General features: G+C 39.9%; 3 protein-coding genes across 3 annotated transcripts; 2 read left to right on the top strand and 1 right to left on the bottom strand.

Moving 5' to 3' along the window:
• The first annotated feature begins 2,042 nt into the window (after window positions 1–2,042).
• Window positions 2,043–3,002, top strand: LOC123020149 (olfactory receptor 14A16-like). The gene has a single exon (XM_044423576.1). The coding sequence runs from the start codon at window positions 2,043–2,045 to the stop codon at window positions 3,000–3,002; it is 960 nt and encodes a 319-aa protein (XP_044279511.1).
• A 4,687-nt stretch (window positions 3,003–7,689) lies between these two features.
• On the top strand, window positions 7,690–8,628 carry LOC123020148 (olfactory receptor 14A16-like). The gene has a single exon (XM_044423574.1). It carries the CDS (start codon window positions 7,690–7,692, stop codon window positions 8,626–8,628), a length of 939 nt encoding a protein of 312 aa, XP_044279509.1.
• Window positions 8,629–13,774: 5,146 nt separating this feature from the next.
• On the bottom strand, window positions 13,775–14,701 carry LOC123020140 (olfactory receptor 14I1-like). The gene has a single exon (XM_044423567.1). It carries the CDS (start codon window positions 14,699–14,701, stop codon window positions 13,775–13,777), a length of 927 nt encoding a protein of 308 aa, XP_044279502.1.
• Between the last annotated feature and the right edge of the window lie 1,965 nt (window positions 14,702–16,666).

Here is a 16,666-nt window from a genome sequence, read left to right as displayed (position 1 = left end):
AGCAAGGAAAGTAATTTTAATTGTCCATTCAAGTTAAAGAAAATTTAGGCACACACCCCCACCCACCAAGCAACCAGAAAACAAACACCTGAATTCTAACAATTCCTCAAAAGGCAGTCTATGAGTTTACCATATGGAAGACAAAATACAGCCGGTCCAAAATAGCAGAAATACCAAATGCACTGAAGATCATGATAAAGGGAACAGTAAAATAAAAGATGGAAAACTTCCCCCACTCCTTCCACTTCTCAAGACTTGAATGTTCTTAGCAAGGACCCTCCCTCTGCTCCCAGCCCCAGATCTTCCTTCCATATGTGTAAAAGGCAACATCTGGCTAATATAAGCAACTTTTAAAATATAAGGGAAGTCAGATTTGACAAATCATTTGCTGAAAATAACTGCTCTCCTGTTATTATTGAAATCAGGTTATGGTCATTTCAGGGATAGTTGATGTTGAGACCAGAGCCCCCAATGCACTTGGGGATAGTAATACTGGCTTCCCTGTACCTGACAGCTAAAACATATCAATAGAGAGCATTAAGTGTTGCAATTTTTCATTCGTTCTTCTTTTCTTTTGATCTGAAAGACACTGATTAACATTAATGGGGATTAAAGAAAGACATCTTCAGCCAAAAGCATTATCTTATGAGCCTGTGCACATGCCTGTAGAGAAATTGTCCTGCTCCCAGCATGGGCATAAACTTGAGGTTCCAAACAGGGCTCTCAGAAATTTAGTTTCTATTACTTCAAACTGGCCAGAATTACTACAAGCACTTGTCTCTCATAGGGCATCTGAGCCATGTCCTTAGCTGTGAATATCTGTATAGATGAGGGAATACATTGTCCCTCTCACCACTTTGGACCAGGAAGCTGAAGGAGCGCCTTTAAACTCCTCTGAGTATTCACATTGACATTATTTGTTTATTTGCAAGAGCCCACTGAATTAAGAAAGGCACTCGATATCTTAGGAAAAATTAGGACTTCTTGTTCTGTACGATCAAGTTCCCTCCACTTATAAATCTTATGAATGAAAACCCTCCAAAATCTCCATTCAGCTGCTCTAAATTCAAGGATTTATGAAGCCAATCCATCTCTTATTTGTTCCTCCTTTTCTTCTTTCTTTGAGTCTCCCTACCATTATTGTCTTCTCTAGGAAGACCTGCCTTCTTGAACCCAAAGTATGATAGCCTCAGCTTTGTTATTTTTGCTTCTAAGGAAATCTCTGACTTGGACAGAGGGTGGGGGGTTTTCACTGCTCTACCCAAGTTACCACACTGTGTTTTCTGAAACCCACAGTGGGTTTGGTCACCTGGGTTCAGGTGCCTTGGCATCCCATTGTGGATTCACCATTCTCTGCAACAAGACATGCTTTCTCAGAGCGGCCATTGCCCTCAAAATATTTTCTTGAAAGCTCTCTGTGTTTGCATGACACCACAAAAACAGTAAAAAAATGTAACACAGAAGAGCAAAAGTGGAATTAAAGCTGATGTCTCATACAGTAAAAACACTCAAAATGTGGTTCTGTTCTGTTTCATTTTGCTCAGGTATTTTAACTGTATTGCTAATAGTGATGAATTACAAGTGCAGCTGATGAGAGATTCCTTGGGGGGGGGGAACAAAAGAGAGTTCATTTTATTTCTCATAGACTGAAAATTTGGAGGGGCAGCCCCCCATACTAGGCCATGCAGCATGAAAAAATGCAATAACTTTCCAACTTTTCTATAATGCAAATGAGCTTGCCATTGCTTTTCAACCCCTTTCCATAAGCCAAAGCAGCAAATTGCTTCATGGCAGATACATACCATACTCTTCACTCAGACATTTGGCTTAACTCAGTGAAGATGTTGTAAACTCATGAGAATTGTGCACCCCACGGACATGTAGAAATGAGACATGGAAAAATTCTCCACAGCTTCTTTTTCCCCAGCATGATTATTAGAGAGAGGCTGCTTTTCTGAGAATCCCTCAAGAGGTAAAACTGGATGAGAAAAAGATAGCTGAGATGGCCTTCATTTCTCAGGCACCAAACAAGTCAGAGCATGATGGCAAACCAATCAAGAGTGACCGAATTCCTGCTTAATGGATTCCCAGACATTCAGGAGCTGAAGATATTTCACATCATGGTTTTTCTAATACTCTACTTGGTGGCCTTCACAGAGAACTTGATCATCATCACAGTCATCATTTGTAGCCATCAGCTCCATACACCCATGTACTTCTTCCTGTCCAACCTCTCATTCCAAGACTTCAGCTCCATATCTGTCACTGTTCCCAAGCTTGTAACTAACTCCTTGATGGACACCCAAGTCATCTCTTACTCTGGATGTGTCTGCCAAGTCTTCTTCCTTGTTTTCTTCATGTGCTCCCACTTTTTCCTCCTTGGTGTCATGGCATACGATCGCTACGTTGCCATCTGCAATCCATTTCATTATCAAGTTGTGGTCAATAGGAAATTCTGCATCCAACTGGCAACCAGTGCATGGATTGGTGGTCTTTTCTATGCAACACTATATACTGGAAACACATTCACGGTGAGGTTCTGTACTGATACAGTCAACCAGTTCTTTTGTGAAATTCCACAACTCCTCAAGATCTCTTGCTCAGACCCATATTTTCCTGAAGTAGGAGTGATGACATTTGGTGCTTGTTTAGGTTTCTTTTATTTTCTGCTTATTCCTTTTTCTTATATTCAGATCTTCAGGGCTGTTCTAAGAATCCCATCTACACAAGGGAGGCAGAAAGCATTTTCAACTTGCTTGCCACATCTTGTTGTCATCTCCTTGTTTGTTGTGAGTAGTACTTTTGTGTATTTGAAGCCAACCTCCACTTCTGCATCAGTGTTAGATCTCCTGGTGTCCATACTGTACTGCATTGTGCCACCGGTGATGAACCCAGTGATTTATACCATGAGGAACAAAGAACTCAAAAGAGCATTTTGTAAGCTGATTGTCAACGTTTTGCCTAAAGTTTTTCACAAGACATTAACTGTGCTAGTATTCTAGGAAACGAATGCATTTCTGTAGACATGTTTCAGTAAAGATTTTGTATACCTTTTCATACAATGTATTTTGTATATCAGGGAAAAGACCCTATATTGGTTTGTGACCCATAAGAATGGACACTAATTAATTTTACATAACTTGGAAGCAATAGTTTTGTTCAGGCCATTTTCCTCACTGAAACTGGAGAGGAATCACACAGGAGCAGTGGTGATGAACTTAAAAAAACAAACACACACACATTTACAGAATGCCCCAGTACATGAGGATTGCAGCATCACCTTCCCAACTTGTTACAGGACTTTGAGCTTGAGTACCATATGGCAAGGCAAAATGACCCCATCCACAGTGTTGGCTTATACAATATCAGAATAGAGTAGAAACATTATATATAATTTCCTCACTTGCTCTCAAACTAGGTATGTCCTGCCTTTCCATCACTGTTAGCTCCAGGAAGTCTACAGTTCAAGATGTCCAGCAATTTAAATGTATGGACAACATTAAGAAATTGATACTCAGAGTTCAACTCATCCAAAGTATAATGTGAATAAGAAACAAAGAAAATTAATGAGGCCAAGTATTTATAGAAAAAAACAGGATTTTAGCTGTTCCTGCAAAAGCAAGCAGTGAATTGACCACATGGATCTTCCTGGGCAAGACATTCCCAGTCTAGTTATCCCTGTTTCATGTGGACACTTGATAGATTTCAAAAATGAGGGCAGAAGGACCAAAATGGAACACAAGAATGCAGATTTTCTGTTCATCATTCTTTTATGTATACATCTGAAGAACTGCATTGCAAAATCCAGAGAGCTAGGGAAACTGAAGATCAGCTCTGCTTCTCATTCATGCAATGGTTTTGGAAGTGTCCAGTTCATTCTTCCATGTGCAGTCAGGGAAATTATCGTTCATCCATACTAAGCATTCCCTTTCTTGTTTCTAAAAGGAACAAGAAAAACCTCTCTGCCCCACCTATCAGTGTCATTGTTTCATGCATTATGAAATGACAATGCAAACTCAAAAAGAGTTTGGATTGTACAATTCAAATCCACAAAACTTTTGAATTTGCAGGCATACAGGCATCCTGTGAAGGGCAGGAAGAGCAAGGAAGTGAAGCTTTCCTCCTGCCACCTCGGCAGTCCCTCTCTGTGCTCTTCTGAACCCTGAAACACTTTTCCTGTGGTTGTTCTCATGACTTCAGGGATGCAGCCAGTGCTGTGCCAGCCACAGGATGGGTAGGATACTCGCAGCTTGGAATCTCATCTATGAGGTCACAGCACTTTTCTGACCTTTTAGCTGGATCTGCCAAAAAATCTATCTCCACCTTGACAGCATCTTGGTAGCTTCATCCATGACACACACAGCGGGGCTGAGAGAGAGAAAATTTTAAAAATTGCACAGTTCCCAATGTACAGGCTATGTAGAAAATAGAAGAATAAATGGTATGCATAATGACATTCAGTTTCCATCATACATGATGTGACCATTGTCCTCTTTAGACAGATTGACTTGAGTACTTCAGTGATGGATCCCAAGTAAAAGTATGGCAGATTGAAAAGGCAAAACGTTGCTTCCTCCAAAATTAGATTCCATCCACAATTTTCTAAATGGTTCTTTTCTAATCTAATTTGAAATTATTGTGATGGGAGAGGGATTGGGTGAATAAAAAACCCCTGAAATTCTTTGTAACAGCCTGTTGTTATCACAGGAGAGAGGGCTGCTGTAATAAGAAAGCCATTCTTGGCTTCCTCTTTAAATGGCCAGTAGAAGGAGGACATATTTTATTTATTTATTTATTTATTTATTTATTTATTTATTTATTTATTTATTTAGGAAGCTTCTATGCCACCCCATTCACCGAAGTCTTGGGGCGGCTCACAACAATTTTGCCATGTGTTGCTATGAAACATGTTGGGTCTCTTCTTTTGAAAGGTGTTAAAATATCAGAAACTTTCATGCCTTTTGAATGTAATTCATCAACAATTACAGAGAGCAGAAGACTCCCTATCATCATCATCATCATCATCACTACTACTACTACATTATGTTACAATTCTTTACCACCTGTAGCCTAAGCTGTATGGATGGTTCACAAGATATAAGCCTTCCTTCTAGATTTCAACTAGACCAGACCCTGCATATTCTCCAAGATTTGGCAGGATCAGACCTTTGGAAAAATGTTTTGTTCATCCGTTTTTAAAGAAAAGTGCTGATCTTTATAAACTACATTACAAAGAGGGAATTCCACCCCAGCATTAATGTCATGTTGAAGACTAAATTTATTTATACAGATGTTTATGGAGCAGGAATTTCATAATGCTTGACCCCCCCCCCCAAAAAAAAGGTAAAATTAGGGGCAGAAGAAGAATGGCAGGGTTTCCCCTAGAAAGCAGGGTGGGGAGGGAGGCAAATTAAAATAATGAAAACAAGAAAAGAGTCTATGCATACGTGTAATACAAACACATAGCTAAAGAAAGGAATGAAAGTGAATGGAATTGGAATTGGCTCTCCAGGACTTCAGACAGGAAAGTTTCTACCTCATCTAGAGACACCATGAATTAAAACTAGGATTTATGCATGAAATGCATGCATTACCACTAAGCCCTTCAGGTACTGTCTTTCCCTTGAAACAGAAACATTGGAAGGAATTTAATCTGTGCATATTGGACATACAGTGGTACCTTGGCTCATGAACTTAATCCGCTCCAGGACCATGGTCATGACCCAAATTGGTCATGAGTCAAGATAAATTTCCCCATAAGGTTCAATGTAAATAAGGTTAATCCATTCTGTAACTATTTTTTAATCAAAAAATGTGAAGCAAAGTGACAAAGAACAACAAAGATTGTGGCCATCTCCCTCCCCCTTCTCCTGAACAGGAGCACGGGCATCTCCCCCCACCCCCAGCACAACTGGGATCGCCCCCATCATCTCTGCACATGCCCATCATCCTGGCATGCTGCGGGGGGAAAGATGGGTGTGAACCCGGGTGTGCTGGGAGGGGGGAGAGACGGGCGGGGAAGAGGGCATGCTCAGGGGAGGAGACGGGCACGATCCTGCTTTGGGGTGGGGGGAGATGGCCTAGATCACAGTTGCATTCGTGCAGAAAAGCCAGGCACAATCATGGGCACACTCATGTAGGAAAGACAAGTGTGATATCGGCCATTTCCCCCACACACACACACCTCCTCCAGCAAAATCATGACCATTTCCTCACTCGGGGGTGGGGGGGAGATGGCCATGATCGTAGTCCCCACCCAATGCAGAGTTCGCAACCTGAGTAAATATTTTTATGAAATTTTTGTTTGCAACCCAATTTGGTTGTGAACTGAGGCGTTTGTGAGCCGAGGTGCCACTGTACATGCTTGTGTTCCCCACATATAATTGTTAGTACATAAGTATTGAAGAGGCACATGGAAGGGTCATCTTAATTTGGATGACATGAAAATCTTCTGTAGTTAAAACGAACTGTAGGTCATCTGTGTATGACTTTTTATTTGGCAGGGGTGGGGGGGGGGCAAAACAAATTAAGCCACAAAGGGTAAGTCAAGATGAGTTCAGATATCATGACAGCCAACAATGACCATTGTTCTGTCCAAGCAAAGTCACTAGGCCAGTTTGGATATCACTTGGGTTATTCCCCAAGTCACCTGGGGAATAACCAATTTGTTGTTTGCAGAACAGCTCAGAAACCACCCAATAGTTGATTGGGCTCATCATGGGCAGTTGATCTGCCTTCCCTTTCGGTCCTCCATTAGGTATCTTAGGGGATTTGGTGGTTACAGCCACATAATTCCCTCTTCCCATTGCTACTGTGGCATCTTTTTCACTTGCCATGAGTTTCCTCCCCTTTTACCATTTATAATTATATTTTTATTCTTCAGTCTAGAGCATCTTGCTGTGAAGGGGTGATCTACAGGCTTTTTGTGTATATGTGAGTTTGCTTCATCTTGAAAGCTCACACTTTCACAGCTGCAAAAGCGCACACAATTAAAAATGAACTTATTTGTGGTTCCTTTGGGTCAATGTCCAGTGCCTGTGACTGCAGCACTTTGACATGAGATACCTCCCAGGACATCCTTCACCATCTGAACAACCCTTTTTAATTCACGAATATCTTGTGCTTAGAAACCAACTTAAAGTGTGTTTATGAGTGCACATGTGTGTGGTGGGGAGAATCAGGACAACTCTGCAAATCTCTTGGGGAAAACAATCAAAGGATGCTCATTTTGTTAGCCATAGGCTCAATGATTTTGACTGGCCACCATTTCAAGCATTCTATGTCATGTAACATGTATATTTTTTAATAGTAAAACTTCCAAGCTTAAAAAAAGAAACAAATTTGGACAGAGGAATGGGGATTGACATCTGCCCATACTAAAGCCAAACACATCCCAAGCTTCTTACATAAGCCAAAGCAGAAGTTGGGATCATGCCAATACATGCCATTACCTTCACACTGACATTAGACTTAATCTTGTGAGGCTGCAATAGACTCCTGAGAATTGAGCACCCTGAGGACATGCAGAAATGCGTTCTAGTTAAATTTTCCACAGCTTCTTTTTCTCCACTACCATCATTAAAGAGAAAATGCTTTTCTGGGAGTGTCTGTCCACAAGCAGTAAAGCTGGAGAGAAAGAGGAAGCTGAAACTGTCTTCATTTCACAGAAAGCAAACAATTCAGAACATGATGGCAAACCAATCAGGAGTGAATGAATTCTTGCTGAATGGATTCCCGGACACTCCAGAGCTGAAGATACTTCACATCATTGTTTTTCTCATACTGTATGTGGTGGCCCTTACAGAAAACTTTCTCATCATCACAGTCATCATCTACAGCCATCAGCTCCATACACCCATGTACTTCTTCCTGGCTAACCTCTCATTCCAAGACGTTGGCTCTATATCAGTCACAGTCCCCAAGTCCGTGGCAAATACCTTGATGGACACCCAAGCCATCTCTTACCCTGGATGTGTCTGCCAAGTCTTCTTCCTTGTTTTCTTTGTGATATCCCACTTTGTCCTCCTTGGTGTCATGGCATATGATCGCTACATTGCCATTTGCAATCCTCTGCATTATGAGACCGTGATGAACAAGAGAACCTGCATCCAACTGGCAACCAGTGCATGGATTGGTGGCCTTTTCTACTCAATATTCCATTCTGGAAATGCATTCACAGTCCAGTTCTGTTCAAGTATAGTCAACCAGTTCTTTTGTGAAATTCCACAACTACTTAAGATGTCTTGCTCGGACACATATTTTCCTGAAGTAGGAGTAATGACTTTCAGTTCTTGTTTAAGTTTCATTTATTTTGCACTCATTGTTTTTTCTTATGTTCAGATCTTCAGAGCAGTTTTAAGAATCCCATCTACACAAGGGAGACAGAAAGCCTTTTCAACTTGCTTGCCACATCTTGTTGTCATTTCCTTGTTCATGGTGAGTGGTACTTTTGCCTATTTGAAACCAACCTCCACCTCACCATCAGTTTTTGATCTCTTGGTGTCTATCCTGTACTGCTTAGTGCCACCGGTGATGAACCCAGTGATCTATAGCATGAGGAACAAAGAACTCAAAATAGCATTTTGTAAGTTGATTGTCAGCATTTTGCCTCAATTTGCCACAGAATAAACATTCTCTAACATAAAAACAAACATTGTAGGAAACAGTTTCACTCCCCTAGACATTTCCTGTAAACATTTATGCATACACTAATTCAGTTAAATATGTCTAAGTTCTATAAACCTTTGTGGGAGAGTTACGTATCTGAACATGATTAATAGCTTAATCTTCACTCAGAAGAGAAGTTAATATCACTTAATACAATTGGATTTCATTCCTAATAAGGATATATAAGTCTACAGCTTTAATCAATACCATTAGAAACTATTTTATATGTTTCAATCTTTAACTTTTTACAAACAAAATCAGTAATTCCTTGGCATGTACCTGTAAGACAAAACGTTTCCCTTAAGTGTAATTACCTGTATATTTATTTTTGCAGTAGCTGTAATCTTTTACTGATGGGAAGTGTAAGCTTTCTAAGGAAATCCTCTGGCTTGGACTAGGCTTGATTTGGGGGACATGCAGGAATGGGCTTTTGTAGCGCAGTACACTTGAGCTTCCAATGGTACCTATTGTACTGCTGGAAGGATGTCTCTTGAAACAAAACAATATTTATAGTACAAACTGTAATGTTGGGAGGTTGTTAAAGCACTGTGATGGAAGCACAAGCAATGACAGAGGGCCATCACTACTGGGGAAAAAGTTCACTATCCATAATGAATGGTTTCCTCAATGTCTTCTCAAGATAGACCCCCTGGATCATAATAGGGCAGAGAAACTGGGGGAAGTTAAAAGGCTACATTGTTTTGTTTGGTTGGGGTGAACATTATTTCTGGCTGCAAGTAACATCACTATTCTCCCATTGTAACTGTTTATCCAAATCAGAAGAACTGAATGAATGTGTAGTGCAACTTTCACAATATACAAATGGCTTTCCATAATGCTACTACCCTTTTCTCTTAATCAGTCCTATACCCCAAATGGTTGTGGAGATAATTAGGGAGAAGATGATAATTGTGTGGGTTGATTGAAAGAATTTCTCTGAAGAAGTAAAGTGGGATAAAATACAATCATAACACAATTGGTTGGGGGGAGATTAATGTGTATAGGATTAGAACCATGGTTCATTTTTTAACTCAATCATTCCTACACTGACTGGTAGCAGCTCTCTAGAGTTTCAGGTGGGAGTTTTTCCAGGCCTAACCAGAGACTGCAAGGACTCAACTTGGTACATTCTGCATAGGAATCATGTGTTCTATCATTGAACTATCTTCTCTCCTTTCCAGGAGAAGAATTAGAAAGAGTTTAATTGTAACTCCTCTGTCACACTTGCTTGCGACCCCTCCATATAATTATTTGTTAACTGAGTTGAACATGACCAATATGGTTCCTCAGTGCTCTGACAGAGAGCTGGCAAAATCAGTATGTCCATATCAAGAAAAGCATCAAAAGCACCTGCTGACTTCCTGACAACCTTCTTTCTTATTTTAGACATGTCATTATGAAAATAATGTTGACTTAGCAGTTGTAAATATTACACCTTTTTGCTGAAGTCTAGGTGTCAAGGGAGAGAAGATAGAGGGTTGGGAATCTTTAGAGGGAAAATATTTGTGATTAGCCAGGAAATAACCTACATTTCTTTGTGATTAAGGCTTTTTAAATTAGTTCTTAGTTTAACCTGGTCCAATCATTGGGATCTCATTTGTATGTTCTGACACTGGGGAAGGGATACTGAGATAAGTGTGAGGAAGTGATAAGTGTGAGGAAGCTGACAACTAACAGATGAATCCAGAAGGGTCTCAAGGCAATACAGGACTAGGGCAATAGAGAGACTCTTTGCCAGTTCCAGGTACGCTATCCTCCCCATCTAGATTTGGACCTAAAATACCAAGGAAACATGTGGGTGATTGGATGGTAAGTTGTAAGAAAACACAATTCATGACACTGCAGAAAATCATCACTGAACACAGTGCAAGTCAGAAAAGCCAAGAACCTTCATCTTTGTTCTGGCCTTGAGGAGTTTGAGGCAACTGCATTCTAAAATTGGAAGTTTCCTCACCCTACCCCACTGAATTTCCCTGCTTTTGCAAAGAAGATTTATCAGTACAGCATTTGCAATCCTCCTTTCTCCTCAATGTATTTGAATTTGCCTTCTTGTCATTCAACATATGATACATGTGATTATAAATACTTAGTTGATTGAAACATTCATTTTATTATTGAAATGTCAATAATGTCAAGCAGACAATCTATGCAGGTAACCATGTTTGGTAATTAGAAAAAAGGAAAGCAAATGGTAATCTTCTGCATTTATTAGCAATAAACAAAAGACACAATCAATTGAACACTTTATGAGATACCCATAAGGTTTCATGGTGTCAAAATATAGTAAATGAGTGAAAGTCTAGAGATGTTAATCAGAACCTACCTATCCTCATTTATAATGAAAGCTGTGGATACAAAATGGGGCAGCAATTCTCTTCTGAAACAATGGAAACTCCTATTAAACAAATTCCTACATTTACAGGAAGGGGGAAAATGGGGTGGAAGGTGGCTCTAGGAACTTTTCCAGTCTTGTCATTATGATGTACTTCTCAGAAACCTGCAGAAGTTCATTTAGAACAGCCTCTCATTTCCCTTATTCCAGAAGCAGAAGGATTACCTCTGAGTAAAGTTTAATAAATACTTTTGTTTACTTTCCTTTCTCTCAAGTGTTCTTTCTGTCAGCCGCAATACCAAAACTTTACATTAATGATTTCCATTATTGAATCATCTTCTGATGTTTCCATCACACATAATAAAGTCCTTTTTAAAATGAAATGACTTGATATAAACATTACTATACTACATCCAGATATGTGGCAGTATATAATTAAGAAAAATATCAGAAGGAGGGCTTCTTTCTCTCCAAAGCTTTGAGAAGCATAATCAGGCGTTAAAACATGAAGATGCCCCTTCTGTGTTTACACATCTCTCATGCAACTGCTTGGTTCTCAGCATCTTGTTATAATCATGATTGGGTTTTATTCCATGCAGAATAAACTGTGTCACAGGAATCAGCTTAAACAATTTCTTAAACAATTTCTTTTTATGTAAAAGCTCTGAGCCTTTTAAGTATAATCAAGAGTAAGTGTGTAAGAGTAAGTGAGAACTTTGGACTGGAGACCTTTAGATTCTGTTGCCCACACATCCATGAAAGCTCAGTGCGTGACTTCAGACTGGTCACTCACTTTCAGCCTAAACCACCTCACAGGTAGCTTTTGTGAGGATAAATAGAGAGAAAAGGGACAATGTAAGCCACCCTGGGTTTCTTGCAAAAGGGAAAGGGTAGGATATAAATGTAATGCAATAATAATTAGCAATCTTAACAGCAACAACCTACAACAAGGGGGTCTTTTTCTACAGTGTCCGCAGGAGACAAATCCCATTCCCATGAATTAAAAACTCTTCATTCAGCAGAGTGCCATGCATATTACCATTGGCACAAGTAGGGTACCTCATTAATGAAATAGCTTTGTTGTATTTACAAGTTACAAAATGATTCTGAAACACTTTATCTGAGCAACCCTAATAGCACAATCTTTCTTCATTCAGAAAGTCCTACCTCTGAGTAGGAATGCAAGGGCATGTTTATTATTCCTTCCCTTTCTTCACAGGCACGAAACTCCCATTCTTACATATTTCAGCTGTTTCCATGAAAAGTTCAAAGAAATAGGCTTGGTGCACGGCAAATTAGAGTAAAATGTGTATATGTGTTAACATTCATCCCTGTTAACTGGCTGTACCCTGTGAACTGGCTGTACCCTGGAGAGCCAGTGTGGTGTAGTGGTTAAGAGCATGGGACTGGGACTCAGGCGATCTGGGTTCTAATCCCCGCTCAGCCATGGAGCCAACTGAGTGACTTTGGGCCAGTCACAGACTCTCAGCCCAACCTACCTCACAGGGTTGTTGTTGTTGTGGGGATAAGATGGAGGAGGAGAATGAGTAAGCTGCCTTGAGTCCTTTGTAAGAAAAAGGCAGGATATAAATCAAAAAGAAAAAAAAAATTTTACAGGATCAATCTGAAGTCTTTACACTTCTTGCGGGATATGTCAGGTACCCATTATTAAATTAAATTCACAACATTTAAAAAGATGTTGAAGCTTATAAAGGCAGAGTCTGTGTGTGAAAGGGAGCAGGGGAAGGCTCTCTCAGGGCTTTTCAATTATGCAGAGAAAGTTTACCTTGACAGAATGAGATGAGCAAAGGTATTTGTAGAAGGGTGTCTCTAGCCAGACAGTTTTCAAACAGTATTTTTTTATTTCTTTTTTTAACCAGATTTATTAAGGGTGGGACAGTGGAATAGATTGATGTAAATGTCAAACCCAAATATGAGGAAGCCCTGGAGATGTCTATTAGACCTTTAAGGAGAGGACACTGAGGTGATGAGAGGGCAGGAACTTTTGAAGTTCCATAAAGGATATTGCCTGCAGGTTTCCAGGCTGACAGGGAAAGCAAACATGTTTTGGAAGTGATAGGAGGGAGAGCTGCTCCCTTGCCAAGTCCCTGAACCTGTGATCAGGCATCAAGAAAGATGAGCCACCCACTCATAGGGCTTGCAGAGGTCTTGCCAGCTGATGTTCCCCCAGTGGAAGCCATCTTGAGGGTGGAACCTGCTATGTGAAAGAAAGGGGAGCATTGAGGAGTGTCCAGATTGGGTTCAACACTCCCTTCTTCACTCTACATTAGCAGAGGCTATGGTTCGGTTGCAATGGGTTGGACACGACCTCAAGACTTCACGACTAACAACAACAACAATGTTTCGGCTTACTAAGAGACTCTTAGAAGTTTATTCATTTATTTAGAGTTTTTGTATGCCATCCCATCGCTTATAGCCTCGTTAGCTGTGAGCTGTGAGCCTAAGTTATCTGTGAAATACTGATCAAGATCTGCATTGGCAAGAAAGATAAGCAGATGATGAAGTAAATAAAAATACGGAAAAGACAGAAAACTGGGGTAAACAAATTGAAAAGGCTTTTTCCTTCCCTAAACAGAAGAAATTCTTTAGAAGTCTGAAGTGGTGTTTTACCCCTGTTCTCTCAAATGCAAGTGATCAGGTAACCTTCTCTCCTATGTGCTTGCCCACATCTGCCCCTCCCAAGCTTGCATTAATTTTGTGTTCAGGGAATGCGATTGGAACTAGATTTACACTTACTGAAGAAAGCTGGATACATTATCTAGAGAAGAACAGCTTTGAGAGGGCATTTTTTATTTCCTTGTTTCTCATGCTGTAGATTACTGGATTTAGCAAAGGGGGGACCATTGAATATATGATGGTAAATGCCAGATCCAGATATGATGGGGTTTTTGAGGTTGGTTTCAAGTAGGCAAAGCTTCCAGTGAATGAAAAGGTGGAGAGGACAATGAGATGGGGAAGACAAGTTGAGAAGGCCTTTTGCCTTCCCTGTGCAGAAGGGATTTTCAGCACTGCTGTGAAGATCTGTACATAAGTTACAAAGATAAAGATAAAGCAGCCTAACACAATGCTAACACTGAACCCAACCAATCCAATTTCAATTTGATATATATCAGAGCAGGCAAGCTTCAGCATCTTTGGTATTTCACAGAAGAACTGATTGACAATCTTTGAGCAGAAAGGGGTTAAAAATGTTCCAGTGGCGTGTAACATTGCATTGAACACACTGCTGATCCAGGCACTGGCAATAATCTGGATGCAGGCTTTCCTGTTCATCACCATTTCATACTGCAGTGGATTGCAAATGGCAACATATCGATCATATGCCATGGCTGTTAGAAGGGCAACATCGGCTCCAAGGAATAAGACGAACAAGAAGACTTGAGCGACACATCCAGAATAGGAGATCTGTCTGACATTCATGAGAGAATTGGTCATAGATTTGGGGACAATGGCTGACACTGAGCCTATGTCTTGCATGGCCAAATTCATCAGAAAGAAATACATGGGAGTGTGAAGGTGGTGGTCAGAAGCTACAGCAACAATGATGAGAAGATTTCCTGTTACTGTGGCTAAGTACAATGCCAGAAATAAAATAAAATGTAGAATCTGCAGTTCCCAAATCGCTGAGAATTCCAGGAGCAGAAATTCAGAGATTGTGGATTTGTTATCTGTTTTCCCCATTTGTTATTAATAACGATGCTGCTTCAATAAGAAACCAAAAATATAAAAAGTTAATATTATAGCCTGATTTAATAACAAGCAAACAAACTAAGTGAATTTTGGAGAAGTTCTGTGGACAGGAAAGGAAAGACATAAGGGAGGATTGTTCAAGATTATAAAGAAACATTCCAAGTCTCATCTCCCCGTTTGTTTTATTTGAAGTATATCAGTCTCTGACCTGCAGCTTCAAAACTGTATCATCCTGCTGTTAAGTAATATTGCAAATGAACCTTGTAGTGATTATTGGATGAACTACAGAAGACCATGTGGGTGGGGGGAGGGGGTAGACTTCGCATTTAGGAAAAGATTGAGCTGAAATACAGAGAGCTTATGGCTCCGTATGTACAATACTATAGCATGAGGAGAGAAATAATGACCAGTTAGGGACAAGGACAACACCCAAGATAGTGAACTGACAAAATATCTCTTTCCATGCAGAGCCCTAGTAGGCTGGATTCAGCCTTAATTAGCCTCACTTTGCTTCTACTGAAATCAAGAGGCAGAATGTTGCCTTGGTCGATTTAAGTTAGCCATTATTGGTTCCAATGAAAACAAGGTATGACTGATTTAGTTCAGATTCACCCCAATTTATTAGTACCATTCTTGCTCCCTTAATAATGGTATTTGCAAACCTGTTCTCCCTCATATTATGTTTCCCCCAACCTCCCCCACCCCTCCAAATTCAAAGCTTAGGGAACTGAAGCTCTCTTTTTCGTAACTATGGTTTGGTGAAATACAAAAATGAAGCAGTACTCAGCTTATAAATAGTTCCCTATCCACCCATAATACATTCAATGCTTATCTGCAGTTCCTAGATATTTGAATATTTAACACTTTATCGGACTTACTTCTGAATAAACATGCATAGAATTGTGTCTCATGGAAGGCAGCAGTAAAAAGCAGTTGACTTTCTAAGATAGATAGTGGAATAAATAGATTTTCCAGGTCCTTTTGCTGCTCAGTAACTAAAGAAAAGCAAATATCTGTGTTAGTGAGAGAATTATATTCCTAAAAGTGATATGATACACATGTCTAAAATTTACAGTAAGATAAGGAATAGTTTTATAGCAAGGATCAATGATGCTTAAGGAATTAAGATAATGTCATATGAAGAAATAGAGGAGGGAAAAAAGCATGCTTAGCACTGATTGAGCAATAAAAAGACTAGTTTTTCAAAAACACCATTTGTGGAGACAACTATGCAGGATGCTTTGTGGTGGATGGTTCTACAAAATGGAACAGTGACATTTGGAGAAGGCAAGAACTAACTGTTCAGGAACTAACCATTCCAACCAATTGCTGGAGCTTCCATTTGACAAAAGTGTCCTTTATTACGGTATGCACTTTCCACAGCTTGTTTCCCAAGGCTTCAGCATTTCTAGCCCTCTAAAACATTAATGTTCAGTGCTCAGTTACCAGAAGTCCTGTAGCCAAATAATTATCAGCTTACTTAGACCAATTATGTGAAATTCATACACAATACGTTTTGGCCCTCATATTTTTCCTCAGGCTACCAAGACACAATGCAGTAGCAGTGGAAGAAGCTGCAATTCCCTTGCCAGGGCTTAGACCTGCTTCCACACACACTTTAATTTTATATATTAAAATTATGTTATCTAATGTGCTATTACGTCTTTAATTTTGTAAGCCAACTAGAGATCCATTTTGGATATAGACAGGATAAAAAAGTTTTAAATAAATAAACCCCTGAGCTGCCACTGAATGTTTGCCTTCCATGTTGCATGGTAGCTTCAGTTGTGTGGACTCCTTAAATCCATTCCAGGGAATAGATAACTCTGTGCCTTAGGTCCTCTATTTTATCACGTGTAGTCATTTGGTTCCAAAGAAGTGGTGAAGCAGAAACAGCCTTTGTCCTTATTGCCTAACTAACATATCTCTTCCAGATGTAGTCTGTAACAGCTGCAA

Source organism: Varanus komodoensis, unplaced genomic scaffold, assembly GCF_004798865.1.
Source record: "Varanus komodoensis strain SLA01 unplaced genomic scaffold, ASM479886v1 scaffold142, whole genome shotgun sequence".
Classification (NCBI taxonomy): domain Eukaryota; kingdom Metazoa; phylum Chordata; class Lepidosauria; order Squamata; family Varanidae; genus Varanus; species Varanus komodoensis.
The sequence above is the reverse complement of the archived record's forward strand: the minus strand, read 5'-3'. Positions and strand labels throughout refer to the sequence as shown.

Bases quoted from the DNA above. Each gene is read 5' to 3' on its own strand.
- LOC123020140 (XM_044423567.1), bottom strand. From the start codon at position 14,701: ATGGGGAAAACAGATAACAAATCCACAATCTCTGAATTTCTGCTCCTG.
- LOC123020148 (XM_044423574.1), top strand. From the start codon at position 7,690: ATGGCAAACCAATCAGGAGTGAATGAATTCTTGCTGAATGGATTCCCG.
- LOC123020149 (XM_044423576.1), top strand. From the start codon at position 2,043: ATGGCAAACCAATCAAGAGTGACCGAATTCCTGCTTAATGGATTCCCA.